The sequence below is a fragment of the Rhinopithecus roxellana genome, chromosome 15 (genome assembly GCF_007565055.1).
Source record: "Rhinopithecus roxellana isolate Shanxi Qingling chromosome 15, ASM756505v1, whole genome shotgun sequence".
Classification (NCBI taxonomy): domain Eukaryota; kingdom Metazoa; phylum Chordata; class Mammalia; order Primates; family Cercopithecidae; genus Rhinopithecus; species Rhinopithecus roxellana.
Window position 1 is genome coordinate 87,483,023 of NC_044563.1, and position 20,811 is coordinate 87,503,833.

The 20,811-nt window shown below is 37.5% G+C and overlaps 1 protein-coding gene and 1 pseudogene across 1 annotated transcript; both read left to right on the plus strand.

Annotated features, from left to right (window-relative positions):
* Positions 1 to 1,944: 1,944 nt before the first annotated feature.
* On the plus strand, positions 1,945 to 3,197 carry LOC104678183 (annotated as a pseudogene).
* Positions 3,198 to 14,593: 11,396 nt separating this feature from the next.
* On the plus strand, positions 14,594 to 15,531 carry LOC104678192 (olfactory receptor 481-like). Its single transcript, XM_010383424.2, is given in 2 exon segments — positions 14,594 to 14,894; positions 14,897 to 15,531. Coding segments are annotated over 2 exon segments (936 nt in total).
* The last annotated feature ends 5,280 nt before the right edge of the window (positions 15,532 to 20,811 follow it).

Sequence of the window (20,811 nt, forward strand, 5' to 3'; positions counted from 1 at the left end):
GAGGCTGAAATTGGAGAGTCATACAAAGTGAGTTCTTCTGAAACAATAAAAATGGGAAAGACTTTCCTTTAGAGGTAAATCATCTGAGAAACCTTCAGAGGAAAGAGTCTGTGGGGGAGTAGACTAAAAAATAAACAATATGAGTCTTGATTGAAGAATGCTTGAGTATATTTGTTTTCTACCTAAGGGTCTTTGTGTTATCTGTGCCTTGTACCTGCAGTATTCTCCCCCTGATCATCACATAGTTTACATATTGTCATTCTATTCTCCATTTAAGTGCATCACCTCCTCAGAGAGGACTTTCAAATTCCACAAACGACAGTAGTTATGCACTCTCACATCACAGAGATCCTACATGTCTGGTTCCATGTTGTGCTTCCTATGCATACAATTGCTGGACATATCATTGGCATCTAGTCAGTATATATGGAATAAATTCATGGACTTTGATAGTCGTGTTACCACTCCATACCTTGCTTTCACATTTTGTAAAATGAAAACAAAAATTCTTCACATAGTCTTGTAAGAATTACATGAGACAGTTCTGTCTAATCCTAGCATATTGTATAATACATTATTGGTATTGAGTAGGTGCTGGTTACCTGCTCTGACTCTTCTTGTATTCTTTACCTACAAATGCAATGCACATGGAAGACAGTAACTCATCAACTAACAATATAATTGTTTTGTCTTTTGTCTTATTTTGTCATTAGTCTTGATGAATCTTTCAAAATAATTTCAGCCAGTATTTCTTTTTTCTCTCTCAGCCCTTCATTCTCTCTCTCTCTTTTTTTTTTTTTTTTTTTTTTTTTTTTTGAGACAGAGTCTCGCTCTGTCGCCCAGGCTGGAGCGCAGTGGCCGGATCTCAGCTCACTGCAAGCTCTGCCTCCCGGGTTTACGCCATTCTCCTGCCTCAGCCTCCTGAGTAGCTAGGACTACAGGTGCCCGCCACCTCGCCCGGCTAGTTTTTTGTATTTTTTTTTTAGCAGAGACAGGGTTTCACCGTGTTAGCCAGGATGGTCTTGATCTCCTGACCTCGTGATCCGCCCGTCTCGGCCTCCCAAAGGGCTGGGATTACAGGCTTGAGCCACCGAGCCCGGCCTAGCCCTTCATTCTCATACCTGCTTCCTCATTTCTTTCCCTCTACCTTTAACCATGACTGAAATTAAAATGAAAATTCTATGAAGAGTCTTCATATCATTTTTCTGCCCTCATGTCCTAAGCAGATTGTATGTTGAACAATCAAAATAGAAATATTACTGGCAAAATTTATCTGAGGAACTTGATTTAATTCTTTTCAGGCTTGTCGCAAAGCAAACTACCTAAGTACATTAGCTGGCAGGTGTTCTGGAGGTTTTGCCAAAAACACAAAAATTGATCAGAATACACCATTCTGGAATGAGCCAGTATCTTCAAAATTATATTAAATTTAAGTTAGTTCATTTTATTATATTAGACACTTCAAAAAGATGTTCAAAGAACTTCAAAGAGACATTAAGAACTAAAAAATTAATGATATGTCTTAAGAACTATTGTAATAAGAAAAATTGATATTGTATGTCTCAAGCTTTAATTATTACCACATATAGAAACCCAGAAGATACAACATGTTAAATTGATTTGTCTGCTCTAGTTGTTGACACAAATGTCACCCTCGGAACCACTACACTGTGGAGAGCACTGATGAAGATAGGATTGCATTGAAAGAAATGTGAATGTTATTTTGGAAATATTCGCTGATCTCTCAGAATTTTCTAAGTGTTTTAGTAATTTTAAATGATGGAATTATTTTATTCATTCAATCAACAGTTTATTTTAAGTACCCCTGAGTGCTAGGGTACCACTAAATCACAAAAAGCATTTGACAAATATAACATCTCAAAATCCAGTAAGTGAGATCAAAAAACTTTCATTCATATTTTGTGTCTTCCTTGCAGATCCAGAATGGAAGAAAGAGAGATAAACAGTGCTTTTGGGGTAAAATCCAGGTATAGTATTTGGGCCCACTCATCTATACAGATTATCATATTAGAATCATTCTTCTCTTAACTCAGGCTCCTGACCTTGACCTCTTTCTAGGTGCATTTAACTCCTTTTCCTCAGGTTCTCTAAGAGTTGCCTGACACTTGCTCAGTTCCCCTGAATAAAATAAAGGTAAATCAGTGCATAAGGAGCTTTATACAGTGATCTCAGACTTGTGACCAAGAGCCCCTCTGCACCATTGATAGACAGTGGTCGTGCCCACCAGGAGGATGGGCAATCACACTGCAGTGAGCATATTCATTCTGTGGGGATTTTCCAGTTTTTCAGACCTGCAGAGTCTACTTTTTGTGGTGATTCTCTTCTCCCATATGACCATCCTAACTGCAAATGTGTCCATAATGGGAGCCATCAAGCTCAGCCACAACCTTCACACTCCCGTGTACTTTTTCCTCTGTGGCCTGTCCTTTTCAGAAACCTGTACCACTGTGGTAGTCATCCCTCGCCTGTTGGTAGACTTGCTGTCAGAGAGCAAGACCATTTCTCTTCCTGAGTGTGCCACACAGATGTTTTTCTTTCTGGTCTTTGCATCCAACAACTGTTTCATCATGGCCGCTATGTCCTATGTCCGCTACACGGCCGTCCACAACCCACTGCAGTACCACACCTTTATGACAAGAAAGATCTGCTTGCAGATGATGATGGTTTCTTGGATGGTTGGGTTCCTGCTTTCTCTGTGCATCATCGTCACTGTATTCAACTTGTCTCTTTGCGACTTGAACACTATCCGGCACTATTCTCACCAGTGGTCTCCCTTGCTTGTAATTACACTTCCAATCATGAAATGGCTATTTTTGTACTCTGCCTGTGTGTTGGTGGGCAGCTTTATTTTAATTATGATTTCCTATGTCTTCATTGTGTTCATAGTCACAAAGATGCCCTCTGCAAAGGGGAGGTTTAAGGCCTTCTCAACTTGCTCCTCCCACCTCACTGTTGTGTCCATACACTATGGATTTGCTTGCTTTGTCTATTTGAGGCCCAAGAACAGCAACTCCTTCCATGAAGACATGCTGACGGCCGTGACATACACAATACTGATGCCTCTGCTTAACCCCATCGTGTACAATCTGAGAAACAAAGATATGCAGATAGCCCTGAGAGAAACACTAGGCAATGTAATTGGGGTTTTCCCTCAGAAGACAAAAAAAGAGCCCTGACCATTTAAAAAAACTACATACCTTGATAAATAAAGGTGGGAAAAGTGGAGTACTTCCAATTAATATCACTTTGTGCACAAACTGGTTAAAGTATTGTCTAACTGCCTAATATGTCTTGGTCTCACCGTTTTCCTACTACAGAGAGGATGCAGTTTTAAAATATTTTTAAATGTTGTGTGTGTTTGTGTGTGTGTGAGTGTGTGTGTGTGTTCACATATCCATTCAGGGAATGTATTGCTTTGGAACACTGTATTTTAATGATAGCAGTTGCTTTTTGGGAAGAAAAAAATTATGATACTAAAGAAAGAAGGACAGCAAGGAAGAAAGAATGTAAGGAAGGGAGGGAGGAAGGAAGGGAGGAGGGGAAGAAGGGAAGAAAGAAGGAAGGGAGGAAGAAAAAGAAAAAAATCGAGTCGACTAGTATAATTAATCCAAAAAGAGGGAGAAAGTACAAACACGAAAAGTTGAAATTGAAAATAAGGATGTGATTAAAATAGAGAAAATTAAAAGCAATTTAAGAGAATACTTTTTTCAAATTTAATCAAACAGATTTGAAAATTAGAAAAAAAAATCATGAATGCATTTATGGAAAAAATAAGCTTATAAAGTGACCCCAAAAGCAATAGACATTTTTTGACATACCAATTTCCATGGAAATTTTTGAGAAATCTGTCAAAGAGATGTTTTCCTATGCTCTCCCACAAAGCATTAGAGCAGACAGTTTAATAATTAATTTGTTTAAATTCTCAAGGAACAAATAATTCAAATGTTATTTAAATTGATTTAGAGCATAAAAATAAACGGCTTCTAATTTATGAACCTCACAGTGGTGGGAAGTGTTATTACTGCTGACAGATCATGGACCTGGTAGGGAAGTTCTGAAGTGGAGTGTGGAAGATTAGATGATGTACGCTGGTGAAGAAATTTTGAGGTTACATTGTTCACATGGTTATAGGGAGTGTGAAGTAACATATTATTCTTGATTTGAATTATATTTTCCTAATGACAAATGACATCAAGGATCTTTTAAATACTTATTAATCACTTATATGTCTAATTCAGAGAAATATTCAAATTCTCTGTCCACTTTTAATTGGGGTATTTGTATTGAATTTAGATTGTTTAAATGATTCTAGATAGCATCCTTGATCAGACATACCATGTGCAAATATTTCCTTCCATTCTGTAGGTTGTTTCTTCCCTTTCTTTATAGTTTCCTTTGAAGCAAAGAAGTTTTTAACTCTAATGTGGTGGAATTTATCTCTCTTTTTTCTTTCCCTTTTTTTTTTTATCATGCTTTTGATGTCATAGCTAAGAATCTATTGCTTAATCCAAGATCATGAAGACTTTCCCCTCTTTCTTCTAAGAGTTTTGTAGTATTCAATCTTACATTTAGGTCTTCAATCCATTTGAATTAACTTTTGTATGTGGGTTAAGATAAGGGTCCAACCTTATTCTTTTACATGTGGATATTCAAATGACCCAGCACCATTTATTGAAAGGATTATTCATTACCTCACTGAATATTCTTGGCATCCTTATAGACAACCTGTTAACCATAGACACATGGGTTTATTTCTGACCTCAATTCTATTCCATTGATCTGTATGTCTTTCCTTTTGCCAGTAAACACTGTCTTGATTAGTGTTGTTTGTTGTTGCTGTGTGTTTTTGAGACAGGGTCTCACTCCATTGCCCAGGCTGGAGTGCAGCGGCACAATGGGTCACACTGCAACCTCTGCCTCTCGGGTTCAAACAATTCTCCTGCCACAGCCTCCTGAGTAGCTGGGATTACAGGCACCCGCTACCACGCCCGGCTAATTTTTGTGTTTTTAGTCAAGATGGGGTTTCACCATGTTGGCCAAGCTGGTCTTGAACTCCTGACCTCAAGTGAAACACTCACCTTGGCCTCCCAAAGGGCTGGTATTACAGGCATGAGCCACCATGCCTGGCCTTGATTAGTATTGCTTTATACTAATTGGGAAGTGTGAATTCTCCAAGTTAGTTCTTGTTTTTCAAGATTCTTTTGGCTATTTTGGGTCACTTGCATTTCTATATACATTTTATAATCTTGTCGATTTCTATAAAGAAACCATCTGGGACTTTGATAGCGATTTTGTCTAATCTGCAGATAAATTTGGGAAGTATTTCCATCTTAATAATATTAAGACTTCCAATTAGTGAGCATAAGGCTTTTTCACTCATTAGGTTTTATTTCATTCCTATCAGCATTAAAAAATTGATATTACTGTAAATGGAATTGTGTTCTTAATTTCATTTTTATATTTTGCATTACTAATGCAAGGAAATACCACTGACTTGTTATATTTATCCTATATCCTACAAGTTGTCTGGACTCATTTATTCATCCCTATAATTTTAATGGGTTTCTATATTTTTATATATGTTTATGTTTTCTATGAAATCATGTCATCTGCAAATACAGTTTTACTTCTACTTTTTCAATCTGGGTGCCTTTTATTTCTTGTTACTGCTAATTGCCTTGCTTCCTCCACTGCAATGTTGACTAGAAGTGACCAGAACAGACATTCTTGTCTTGTTCCTCATATCTGGGGAAAGCATCTAGTCTTTGGCCATTAAGTATGAAATTAGCTATGGGTCTGTTCAGGATTTTGTCAGGTTTAAACTATCTCTGTTTACTGATTACATGATCTTATACATAGAAAACCCTAAAGATTCCTCCAAAAGACCCTAGACTTGATAAACAACTTCAGTAAAGTTTCAATACAAATTAATGTACAAAAATCAGTTGAATTTCTATATACCAATGACACTCAAGCTTAGAACCAAATCAAGAACTCGGTTTCATTTACAACAGCCACAAAAGATTAAAATACCTAACAATACACTTAACCAAGGAGGCAAAAGACCTCTACAAGGAGAACTACAAAACACCAATGAAGGAAATTGTAGGTGACACAAACAAATAAAAAAAAAAATCCCATACTCATGGATTGGAAGAACCAACATCATTAAAATGACCACGTTGCCCAAAGCAATCCTCAGGTTCAATGTAATTTTTATGAAATTGTCAGTGTAGTATTTCACAGAATTAGAAAAAAACATTGCTACAATTCATATGAGACAAAAAAAAAAAAAAAAAAAAAAAAAACCCCAAATAGCGAAAGCAATCCTAAGCAAAGTAATATAGCTGGAAGTATCCCATTACTTCACTTCAAAGTATACTACAAGGCTATAATAACCAAATCATCGTGGTACAAAAATAGACCCATAGATCAACGAAACAAAATAGAGAACCTAGAAATAAAATCACACACATACAACCACCTGATCTTCGACAAAGTCAACAAAAATTAACAATGGGAAAAGTATACCTTAATTAATAAATGGTGCTGGGAAAATTGGCCAGCCATCTGCAGAAAGATGAAACTAGACCCCTATTTCTCACCATATACAAAAATTAACTCAAGATGGATTAAATACTTAAATGTAAGACATGAAGCTATAAAAACTCTAGAAGAAAACCCAGGAAAAACTCTTCTGGATACTGGCCTCAGCAAATAATTTGTAACTAAGACCACAAAAGCAAATGCAACAAAAACAAAAATAGACAAATGGGACTTAATTAAAGGGCTTCTACACAGCAAAATAAATAATCAACAGGGTAAACAGACAACCTCGGGATGGGAGAAAATATTTGCAAACTATGCATCTAACAAAGGACAAATATCCAGAATCTGTAAGGAACTCAAATCAACAAGAAAAAAACAGGTAGCCTCATTGAAAAGTGGGGGAAGGACATGAGCAGACATTTCTAAAAAGAAGACATGCACATGGCCAACAAGCATATGAAAAAATGCTCGACATCATTAATCATTAAAGAAATGCAAATCAAAAATACAATGAGATACCATCTCACTCCAGTTAGAATGGCTGTAATTAAAAAGTCAAAACATAACAGATGTTGATGAGGATGCAGAGAAAAAGAGAATGCTTATACGCCATTGATGAGATGTAAGTTATACAACTGCTAAGGGAAACAGTATGGAGATTTCTCAAAGAAATAAAAACAGAATTACCATTTGGCCCAGCAATCCCATGACTGAGCATCTACCTAAAGGAAAAGAAATCATTATAACAAAAGACCACTGAGCTTGTTTGTTTATTGCAGCACTACTCACAATAGCAAAGTCATGGAATTAACCCAAGTGTCTGTCAACAGTTGATTGGATAAAGAAAATATGATATATATATATTATATATATAATATATATATAATTTATATATATACACACACACACAGCATGGAATACTACCCAGACATAAAATATATGAAAGCACATCTTTTGCAGCAACAAGGATGAAGCTGGAGGACATTATTTTAAGTGAAATACCTCAGAAACAGAAAATCAAATAAGGCATATCCTTATTTATAAGTAGAAGCTAAACAATGGGTACACATAGGCATAAACAAGAAAATAATAGATACTGGGGACTCCAAAAGGTATTAGGTCTAAAAAAATTATCTATCGGATACAGTGTTCACTGTCGAGTGATAGGTTCCCTAGAAGCCCAAACTTCACCATTATGCAATATACCTAGGTAATAAACCTGCACATGTACCCCATAAATCTAAAATAAATGGAAAATTTTTTTAAAAAGAGAGCAGGGTTGACCATACTTATGTCGGACTTTGGGTCAGAAACTGTTACAAGAGTCAAAGGAGGTCCTTACATAATAATAAAAGGTCCAATGTATCAGGAAGATATAACAATTTTAAATACATTCACACAACATCAGAGCACCTAAAATATAAATTAATAAAATAATAGTAGAAGAAGACTTTAACAGGCACCTTCAATAATGGATAGAATACCTAGAGAGAAAATCGATAAGGAGACAGGAGGCTTGAACAACACTATAGAGCAAATTTTCCTAACAGACATACAGAACTTTCCAAACAACAGCATCAAAAATTCATATTTTTCTCAAGTGTACATGAAACATACTACAGGATTTATTTCATGTTTGGTCACAAAATAAGTTTTAACAAATTTTTAAAGATTGATATCTTAACAAGTATCTTGTTGGATTATAATCAGATAAAACTAGAAATCAATAACAGAAGGAAAACTAAAAAATCTACAAATATGTGGATATTAAATAGTACACTCTTGAATAACCAGTGGATCAAAGGAGAAATCGAAAAGACAAATAAAAAATATACTGAGACAAAACAGAATATACAAAATTTTATAGGATGCAGCCAAAACAGTACTAAAAGGGAATTTTATAGTGACAATTGCCTAAATTAAATGAGAAGATCTGGATTAACTTAGCTTTACAACTCAAGGAAGTAGAAAAAGAAAAACAAATTAAGCCCATAGTTAGCAAAAGGAAGAAAATGACAAAGATTGGAGCAGAAATCTATGAAATAGAAAAAAGGAAAAAAATCAACAAAATTAATAGTTAGTTTTTAAAAAGGTAGACAAAACTGACAAAACTTTGGCTAGACTAAGAAAAGAACGAAGGAAGTTTCAATTGGTGGGATTGTAAACTAGTTCAACCATTATGGAAAACAGTATGGCAATTCCTCAAGGATCTAGAACTAGATGTACCATATGACCCAGCCATCCCACTACTGGGTATATACCCAAAGGATTATAAATTATTCTACTACAGAGACACATGTACACGTATGTTTATTGCGGCACTATTCACAATAACAAAGACTTGGAATCACCCCAAATGTCCATCTGTGACAGACTGGATTAAGAAAATGTGGCACATATACACCATGGAATACTATGCAGCCATAAAAAAGGATGAGTTTGCGTCCTTTGTAGGGACATGGATGCAGCTGGAAACCATCATTCTTAGCAAACTATCACAAGAACAGAAAACCAAACACCGCATGTTCTCACTCATAGGTGGGAACTGAACAATGAGATCACTTGGACTCGGGAAGGGGAACATCACGCACTGGGGCCTATCATGGGGAGGGGGGTGGGGGGAGGAGGGAGGGATTGCATTGGGGAGTTATACATGACATAAATGATGAATTGATGGGTGCTGACGAGTTGATGGGTGCAGCACACCAACACGGCATAAGTATACATATATAACAAACCTGCACGTTATGCACATGTACCCTAGAACTTAAAGTATAATAAAAAATAATAATAATAAAAAAAAAAGAAAAAGAAAAAGAAAAAAAAAAAAAGAAATAAGGAGAAAACATTATAACTGATTCCACAGAAATAAAAGAGATCCTAAGAGACTACTTTTAACAGTCATACACCAACACTATACAATTGGCCCAAACTGAATATAAATAAGCAGAAAATCTGAATGAGCCAATAACTAAAGAGATTAAACAGTAATCAGAAACTTCCCAGCCAATAGAGTACCTGAACTTCACTGGTGCATTCTACCAAATATTTAGAGAAGAATTAACACCAATCCTTCTCAAACTCTTCTGAAAATTGAAGAGGGAATACTTCCAAATTCATTTTATGAGGTCAGCATTATCCTGATTCCAAAGCCAGACAAAAATACTGCAAGAAAATATAACTACGTTCCAATGTCCCTGATGAACATAGATGCAAAAATTCTCAACAAATTCCTAGCAAACTAAATTCAAAAGCACATTAAAAAAAAAAGAAAGGAAGAAAGAAAAGAAAAAAAGAATTCTAGCTGGGCACAGTGACTCATGCCTGTAATCCCAGCACTTTGGAAGGCCGAGGCATTCAGGTCATTTGAGATCAGGAGTTCCAGACCAGCCTGGCCAACATGGTGAAACCCTGTCTCTACTAAAAATACAAAAATTAGCTGAGCGTGGTGGCGGACACCTGTAATCCCAGCTACTTGGGAGGCTGAGATGGGAGAATCACTTGAACCTGTGAGGCGGGGGTTGAAGTGAGCTGAGATCGTGCCACTGCATTCTGGCCTGGGCAACAACAGTGAAACTCTGTCTAAAAATAAATAAATAATTAATTAAAATAATTCTATGCCATAAACAAATAGAATTTATCTCTGGCATGCAAGTGCAAGGTTGATTTAACATATACAAATTGATTTAACATATACAAATTGATCATGTGATACACCAATGTGATACAGAATAAAGCATTAAAAAAACCAAGTTGGGCATGGTGGCTCACACCTATAATCCCAGCACTTTGAGAACCTGAGGCAGGCAGATTGCTTGAGTTCAGAATTCAAGACCAGCCTGGGCAACATAGTGAGACCCCCCATCTCTAGAAAAAACAAAAAATTTGTCTGGCATGGTGGCACATGCCTGTAGTCCCAGTGACTTGGGAGGCTAAGGTGGGAGGATTGCTTGAGCCTAGGAGGTAGAGGCTGCAGTGAGCAGTGATGGTGCCATTGCACTCAGCCCTGGGGGAGAGAGTGAGAACCTGCCTCAAAAAAAAAAGAATAAAAAAGAATCATCTCAATAGATGCAGAAAAATCATTTGACAAAATTCAACACACTTTCATGAGAAAAACTCTCAACAAATTAGCTATGGAAATAATTTACTTCAACATAGTAAAGGCCATATACTATAAAGTCACAATTAATATCATACTAAATGGTGAAAAACTAAAAGCATTTTCTCTAAGTTTAGGAACAAGGCAAGGATGTCCATTTTTACCAGTTTTACTCAACATAGTACTGGAAATATTGAGGAATGAAGCAAGAAAAGAAATAAAGCCATTAAAATATAAAAGGGAGGAGTAAAATTATCTCCGTAAGCCTACAACACGATCTTGTATGTAGAAGACCATTAAGATTCAACAAAAAAACCATCAGAACTAATAAACGAATTCATTAAATTTGCAGAACACAAAATCATCACATAAATTCAATTGCTTTTCTAGACACTAACAATGAACTATCAGAAAAAGAAATCAGGAAAATAATCCCATTTCCAAAGACATCAAAAAGAGTGAAATACATAGGTTTAAATTTAACTAAGAAAGTGAAAAACTTGTAGACTGAAAATACAAAACACTGATGAATGAAATTTTAGAAGACAAAAACAAATGAAAAGACATCTTGTGTTCATGAATTGGAAGTCTTAATATTGTTAAAAATGTCCATCCTACACAAAATGATTTACATATTTAAGTCAATCCCTATCAAAATCCCAATGGAATTCTTCACAGAAATTGAAAAATTTATCCTGAAGTTCATATGGAACCATAAAAGACCCCAAACAGCCAAAACAATCTTCAGAAAGAAGAACAAAACTGGAGGCATCACACTTCATGATTTCAAAATACAAAGCTACGGTAATTAAAATAGTATGTTACTGGCATAAAGACAGATGGAAAACAGAAGGATAGACAGGAATTTCAGATATAAACTCAGGCATATATGCTCAAATGATCTTTGTGCAGGGTGCCATGACTAGCCAATGGGGCGGAGGGGGAACAACTCTTCAACAAATGATGCTGATAAAACTGAAAAGCCACATGCAAAATAAGGAAATTGGATCCATATATGTTTGAGCAGTTAGGTCCTCTTGATGTGGAGGGGCTGACCTACGGGCTCTTCAAGGACAAGACCAAAGGAATTTGGCCTTCAACCTAGAGAATGTTCTGTTATGCAGCCATAGTTCAGGAACACCATGAGAGTCAGTTGTGCCATGGCAACCTGCCAGTCAATGTGGCAACTGTGTGTGACAAAGTCACAAAAAAATTTTAGTGTAGGCACCATTGTTCTATTGGAAAGCATACATATGAGTGGATTAGAGTGGGCAATGAGGAGAGGTGAGGTGAGAGAAATATGAGGAGAGGTGAGAGAAATATGTACCACCACCAAGTATCAAGTGTCCTAGAACAAGAAAGAAAATATAAGATGTGGAATGCACATCTTATAAATATAAGATGTGGAATGCGCAAATAATTTTTTAAAAGTGTATGCTACTCATCATGCTGAAAATAATATTGCAATTCTATTCTATACATGTTTGTAAACTAAACTGGCAAACCCAGATGATTTCTAAACCTAAGTGACTTTAAAACTTGGGCCACTGAATATAGCCACATTTCAGAAGTGCCACAAATTGCTGCAACCATATTAATCATGTTGATCTGAAGCTCAACTTCAGTAATAGTAAAATGTTATAATTTCTTTTTTTCAAATCACTAAATTTAAAAATGCATGGAATCCTTGGGTGTGTAGAAAATACTGCATTCATAAGCCTTTATCTGATCATGTGGACAGGTTATCTCACTGTCCCAATAGATGTGTACATATAATTTCTTTGTCCCAATGGATTCTCAATGTAATTTTCCAAAACAAGTGAAGTGATTAATTTGTAATTACAATTGAAGTAAATAATGTACCAGATGACCCAAACCTCACTTAAATATGGCCTTGATGTATGATAACAATTCCCTTGAATCTATCTCCAGTGTTACAATAAATGTATCACGAGTTTATACTTATATTTTAGGATTAAGGAACATTTGATTATTTTATTCATACCAGAAACAGGTTGATTATTTCAAGCAAATGTTTAGTAATTGAGCATCTACTTATTGTGTAAACAGTGCTTGGTGTTTTCCCACATTGTATATTTTAACACAAGAATCATATGAAGTATGTATTATTATCTTCTTTTTATAGGTAAGGAAACAGAAGATCAGAAAGTTTTTGTAACCTGCCTGTGATTCCAGACTGTGAGAGGCAGAACTAAAAACTCTGATCCCAGGTTTGCATGGCTGCAAAGTCCATGGTGTCTCTGCTGGTCACTTTGTCTTCCATGCCGGCAATTATATTCAACTTTGAAAACATTTGTATCTTTTATGCATTTATTTTCTTTAAAAATATTAAATTCATATCTGGTTTGGGTGCTTGTACATATAAAAAAAAGCCAGAATTTAATAATTCAGGCACACAATCCTAGTATTATTTACACTAGAGCATACTGTTGTCATGGTTCTGATGTAATTTAGATTCAATGAAATTTGATAGAATGTGTTTGGGTAAGAGCATGGTTGCTGATAATTATGTATGCACGTTTCCTTAATTATTCTTCACGTAGGCTTTCTTGAAGAAAAAGCAAATTATTCTAAAGAATATGTTGATCCTTAGATCAGAGTCATGGGAAAGAATGAATATGACTTATCTATTCTCCCCTTTCCTTGATCATGTGCTGTATTTTGAACACAGGGACCATCATTTTGAAACACCAATTAATCTTTTTTTCAATATAACTTCCTACCTTTTCTATCTGGTTACTTCTTTCCCTACTTGTTTAACTTGCCAGCACCCATCAAATACTCTCACAGTTCTTGTTTCTCTATAGCTGCTTGTTAGAACTGGTGAAACTAAAATGTACCTAAATAGGTTCCCAAATAGTTCCCTTCACTTTCCATTTAATCCTAGTTCATAATGATGCATAGGTTTTTCTTATTGCTTCACACAATCCCACATATATGACAAGGTATGGTATAGGAGATAAGTCTTGGGATATTTTGCAAAATATCTAGGATGTTTAACTTTCAACAATAATAAAAATTGTTTGACCTCTTCCTCTTAAACGTAGACATCATCTAGCTCTTGCTGTCAATTATTATAATTAAGGATGTGGTTATTTTCACTCTATGAAAAGGAGCAAGTCAGAAAGAAAGAGATGTCAAAGTCAATTTTTAGGCCCAATTCATTGTATAACTCGAGGTAGCATTTACTGAGATAGAGTGCACTGGGAAAGACACATTTGGGATGGGCATGGAAAATTAAGAGTTGATTTTTTTTTTTTTTTTTTTTTTTTTTTGAGATGGTAATTTCACTCTGCCTCCCCAGGCTGGAGTGCGGTGGCATGATCCCAGCTCACTGCAACCTCCGCTTCCCGAGTTCAAGCGATTCTCCTGCCTCAGCCATTCAAGTAGCTGGGATTACAGGCGCCCACCACCACACCTAGCTATTTTTGTATTTTTAGTAGAGATGGGTTTTCACCATGTTGGCCAGGCTGTCCTCGAACTCCTGACCTTAAATGATCCACCCACCTCAGCCTCCCAAAGTGCTGGAATTATAGGCATGAGCCACTATGCCTGGCCTAGAGTTGACTTTTCTATGAACATTTATTAATATGTTAACAGTTTATGTTATTTTAATAAATGTTGTTGTAAACATCCATTTATGTATCTCTTGTGCACATGGTGATTAGACTTACTCTAAAGTATACAAATAGGGGTAAAATAGCTGGATCCCAAGATGAGTATTCAGTTTTATTTCATGGAATCTGAAAGGAAAATTTGTTTGCACAAAATATTTTATAAGGCAAAGTTACCATATTAAAAATTGAATAAGATCACATTTAGGCATATACATTAACTGTGGGGTCATTTCAACCAACTTAATTTCCTCTGGTCTGGTTTTAATAGGCACCCTTAAATGGATAGATGGAGACAGAAAACAATACAACAGTGACAGAGTTCATTATTTTGGGATTAACAGACAATCCTCTGCTATGTCCCATTTTCTTCATGGTTTTTCTAACAGTTTATATAGTTACCATAGTGGGAAATATTACCATAATCCTCTTAATCCAAAGCAGCCCAAAGCTTCCCACCCCAATGTACCTTTTTCTCAGCCATTTGGCTTTTGTGAACATTGGGTATTCCACATCGATTACACCAATCATGCTCATCAGTTTCTTAAGAGAGAAAACAACTATTCCTGTCACGGGCTGTATAGCACAGCTTGCTCTGATGTCATGTTTGGAACCACAGAGTGCTTCCTACTGGCCACTATGGCCTATAATCGCTATGTGGCTATCTGCTTTCCCCTGCTTTACTCCATCCAAATGCCCCCAGTCATCTGCCTCCTCCTACTGGGAGCCTCCTACCTGGGTGGATTCATGAATGCTTCGTCTTTTACAGGCTGTTCGATGAACCTGTCCTTCTCTGGTCCAAACAAAATCAACCATTTTTTCTGTGACCTCTTCCCACTCTTGAAGCTTTCTTGTGGCCATGTTTACATTGCTGAAATATCCCCTGCCATCTCCTCTGCATCTGTCCTTATCAGCACGCTGTTTACCATAATTGTATCCTATGTCTACATCCTCCGCTCCATCCTGAAGATGCTCTCTACTGAAGGAAGGAAGAAGGTTTTCTCCACCTGCGCTTCCCACCTCACTGCAGTCACTTTGTTCTATGGGACCATTTTGTTTGTTTATGTGATGCCCAAGTCAAGCTATTCAGCAGATCAGGTCAAGGTGGCATCTGTGATCTACACGGTGATGATTCCCATGCTGAACCCCCTCATCTACAGTCTTAGGAATAAGGAGGTGAAAGAGGCCATGAGAAAATTGATGGCAAGAACACATTGGTTTTCCTGAATTAAATCAGGTATAATCCATAAATATCAAAACCAATGATTTGGGAGACATTTGTGCTTAATATTCTGTTTATATTTGTCATTGACTGTATCACATATATAGTGAAGAGCTTGTATAAATATAGAAAGCCAATGCTTACTTCCAGGTACAAAGGTAACTGTGTAATTTATATGGACATCTGCTGGAGTCATTTTTTTTTTTTTTTTTTTTTTTTTTTGAGATGGAGTCTCATTTTGTCATCCAGGCTGGAGTGCAGTGGCGCAATCTCTTCTCAGCTCACTGTAACCTCCTCCTCCCGGTTTCAAGCGATTCTCCTGCCTCAGCCTCCTGAGTAGCTGGGACTACAGGTGTGCACCACCACATCTAGCTCATTTTTGTATTTCTGGTAGAGACGGGGTTTCGCCCTGTTGGGCAGGCTGGTCTTGAACTCCTGAGCTCAAGCGATTCGCCCGCCTTGGGCTTCCCAAAGTGCTAGGATTACAGCATGAGCCACTGTGCCCAGCCTGGAATCAAATTAAACATGGATTTGTCAAGGTAAGAATACCTCAGAAAACAGCTTCTAATGAGATGTCCCCCATTCGCCAATTACAGACTTCTAATTAAATAGAGACACAAAGAGACATATTTCAAAGATCAACTTTTTCTAAATCCCATCTTATCAAACAACATCTGGGAAAGGAATTTCCAATAGATGTGTAATCAATGGTAATGTTAACAAGTCAGGCAGTCCAGGTTACTTTCTTTAAATGTCCTACTCTGCTGTGGTCCATGGATGTTTAAACTTTTGAAAATGGCAATCTGAGAGTCAAAAAGCTTCTATTTATTTTTCTTTTATTTAAGCCAGAGCAAAAATTATGATTCCTGTATTTGGCCATTAAGAGATACAACCCACACAGCACAGAAGAAACTCTGAATAAATCTCAGCTAACTCTTTTTATAAATGAAGTCTTAACAGATGAGCACTAGAGTTGGATTTTGAAAGCAGACATTTCTTTAGATAGTGAGACTTTCTTTGACCAACAGCTTATAGATAGGAGACATGAAATTATGATCCAGGCAAAACATATATCTGCCACACATTTTTACAGTGTCTCTCAAAAAGGTGTCCATCATCACTGCTTCTTCAACTTTCCTTTTTGTAGGGGTTTGTGACCCAGTCTGATTAAGGCAATTGTCTCTACATTGATTCCCTCCAGTGCTTCTTCCACAACAATTTCTGATTAATATTTTAGTTAATATATTTGCATTATTAGTATAGTAATGATGTCATACAGATCCCAAGACAGTAGGGAGTGACCATTCATTTTACAGTCCGACCTCCCATTCCTGGGTTCTTCACTGACCAGATCAAGGAAATCTTCTCTTCTTCTGTCTAGAAGTCATATTGTGCAATTTCTCTGGTCCTGTTTCCCTGTTTATACCTCTTTACTTGCATTAATTATGGGCCTATAATCCCCCCAATGCAATAATTCTGGGGTTAATGTTAGCACAGACGTGGCCCTTTCCAAAGAGAGGGCACCCAAAGGTGTAACTTCAGTCTGAGAAAGAGCCATCTTAGCATCATGGTGAGAACACTGAACTCTGGTGGTTGAAGGTTTTCATGGACTCTTTCTGTCAGCCTGCTCTTCATCTCACCCTCCACACTTCACTCTTGACCAGGGTACATCCTCAGATCTCTGTCCTTATCCCCATTCCCCATGGAATCCAAGGGAGACCTCATTTTCTCCAGTGGGGTCAGCTGTCCCCTATGTGGTTAACAGTATTCCTATCTCCAAATGCAACCTTCCTTGGAGGACAGATAGACTTCATTGACCTTTTCCCTAGGACCCTCACACTCAGCGTGCTGTGACCGGGTTTATCATATTTCTCCCCAAACTGTTTCTCCTCTGTTTCTTTTCTTAATATGGTCACCTCACAAATGTCACCTCTTGTGAGGACTAGTACTCCAACAGACTTGGCGTGGCCCTCACTGTGTACCTGTCTAAATGGTCAGCCTCCCTCCCTCCTTTTCCTTCTCTCAAAAGAAAGATATGTCATATATTAATCTATCCTCATCTAAGTCTCTTTTGTCTGGAGAATTAAGTGTTTCCCAATTGATTATGATAAGTCCATGCAGAAATCTGTCCTCTGTTCTTCAATTCTAAGGGGCTCAATTAATTCAATCACCCAAATGTAGAGGGTATGGCTGCATCTGGCACTGTTACAGTCCTTTTGGGAGAGGATTTATATTTAAACTCATTTTCCCCTCACAAGTTCTGAATCAACTGAAGAATGAAAAAAAGAGAAGGTATGTGTGAGAGCAAAATATTGCCTGTAGAAAAGAAAGAGTTGGTATTAGAGAATGTGGTTTATGTTCATGGACACATGTTTTTGTGTTCTGAATCCCAGAATTTGACAATCTTTCTTTCTGAGTCTCCCAACCTTCGTCTTTCTCCCATGCTGGATGCTTCCTGCCCTCAAACATCAAACTCCAAGTTCTTCAGCTTTTGGACTCTTTGACTTATACTCATGGTTTGCCAAGGGCTCTTGGGCCTTTGGCCACAGACTGAAGGCTGTACTGTGGGCTTCCCTCATTTTGAGGGTTTGGGACTCGGGCTGATCCACCACTGGCTTCATTGCTCCTCAACTTGCAGATGGCCTATTGTAGGACTTAACCTTGTGATCATGTGAATCAATTCTCCTTAATAAACTCCCTTTCACTGATGCAAAAATGCTCAATAAAATACTGGCAAACCGAATCCAGCAACACATCAAGGCTGGTCTTATTTCCAGGTAAGGCATAGCACTTTAGGAGCCTCACATAAAAGCTTGGAGTATTCTCAGTCCCCTCCATCTTAAATGGTATTTTTATCAAATTCTATCATATCAGCATTTCAGAAGGTTGAAATCTGCTCAGATCTTCAGCCGCCCACAGGCTGCTTCCTGCTTACTGTTTTGATATTCTGCCAGCCCATGTGCAGCTTAGGAGTAAATTTCTTAATGGGAAGTTACACATCACATTTCAGACTCAATTCTCTGCAGTTTATTCCTCTGCAGGATCTTGGTCTGTCGAGTCTTAGCTGCCTTGACATCTTTGACCCTCAACCTCTGTGTGCCCATCCTGCTACACTGTCAAAAGCCCCAGCCTCTGGCTTTTTTTTCTCAGCCCTAATTCTTCATGATATCTTTTGTGAGGATCAAGGAAAATTTCACTTGCAAAATGACATTTAAACTGAGACACAAAGAAGATAAGAGTTAACAGGCCATTGGGAGTTGGAAGTGCAGTTGTACAAACTTTAGTGGGTGGGCAAAATAGTGATGTGGGAGGCTGACCTAATTATCCTCAGCTCAAAGCACAGTGTCTGGTACAGACCGAGCACTCAACAAATATTTATTTGTTAAATATTAACTCTAATTCAATAAATATTTATGTGATATCTTTCATATTCCTAACACTAGGCTATGAACTAAAGAAATGAAGTTGTATGCGTCATGTACTTTTCTTTTAAGAAGTTCACAATAATGAAATAAATGTTCCAACCAGAAATACCATTTGACCCAGCAATCCCATTACTGGGTATAAACCCAAAAGATTATAAATCAATCTACTATAAAGTCATATGCATGTATATATTTATTGCAGCACTACTTACAATAGCAAAGACTTGGAACCAACCCAAATGCCCATGAATGATAGACTGGATAAAGAAAATGTGGCACATATACCCCATGGAATACTACGCAGCCATAGAAAAAGAATGAATTCGTGTCCTTTGCAGGGACATGGATGAAGCTGGAAGGCATCATTCTCAGCAAACTAACACAGGAGCAGAAAACAAAACACTGCATGTTTTCACTCATAAGTGGGAGTTGAACAATGAGAAAATATGGACATTTTTCTCATTGATCATCTCATGTGATGGAGGGGAACATCACACACCAGGGCCTGTCGGGGGATGGGAGGCAAGGGGAGATAGAGCATTAGCACAAATACCTAATACATGTCAGGTAGGGCTTAAAACCTAGATGATTGGTTGATAGGTGCAGCAAACCACCGTGGCACATGTGTACCTATGTAACAAACCCGCACATTCTGCACATGTATCACAGAACTGAAAGTAAATTAAAAAAAAAAAAATACAGTGGTTTTCATTCAAATGGTATGAACAAAGTGTTACATGTTATGTTTCTTAACAGTAGTTTCCTTGACATTTGGGCAAGAAAATACTTTATTGTGTGTGTGTGTGACTGTGTATTGCAAACATGTAGCATTCTTGGCTCCTGCCCATTCTAGGCTGATTGTCTTCTCCAGTCCTAGTAAACAAAAATCTACCATTTCCAAACAAACCCCTAGGTGGGTTCAATCTCAAATTTGGAATGACTGTTAGGGGAATATACAGGAGAGGACAACTTATTCTACCTGATAAAATCTGGGGAAGTCTTATAGGCCTTTTGGAGAATTAATATACATCTATTTGAATGTTTAATTGGTCAGATCTTGGCTTACTCATAAGCTCAAAAATTGTGTTCCTCTCAGGCCAGAAGATAGGGTAAATCAGCAGGTATGGGCAGTAGAGACAAGGCCTGGCAGACTGCATCATATGCAAGGTACAAGTCAGGAAAGACAACCAAGAGTTCTGTTGACCCTTTAAGCGCCAGATACCTTCATCCATGTAACTCTCAATAGCAAAGATTTTTAATAAGATGTACTTCTTTGTCTAGAGAAAATGAAAATAGCAGGCTTATGACCCTCAATTATATAGCGGATTCTCTTTGTTTTATGATTCTCCAGTGGGCAGGCTTCTCCCTTACCAAGAGCCTGGAATTGTTTTTATATTCTGGGTTTAGTTTCTTGTTTTCTTTAGTGCCAGTTTCCTCCATTGTCTCTAAGAATGTCAACCTTTATGTTAAGCTGATGGTAAAAGAAGTTTCATTCTTACCTTCTTCTAAAACAGGAAGACCATTGGCCAGGCGCGGTGGCTCACGCCTGTAATCCCAGCACTTTGGGAGGCTGAGGCGGGCAGATCACGAGGTCAGGAGATTAAGACCATCCTGCCTAACATGTTGAAACCCCGTCTTTACTAAAAATACAAAAAATTAGCCGGGTGTGGTGGCACGCGGCTGTAGTAGGGAGGCTGAAGCAGGAGAATGGCGTGAATGGAGGTTGCAGTAAGCCGAGATCGTACCACTGCACTCCAACTTGGGCAACAGAGTGAGACCCTGTCTCAAAAAACAAAACAAAACAAAAACAGGAAAACCATCATATGGGGTATGTACCCACAAGACCGTATGCTTCCCACA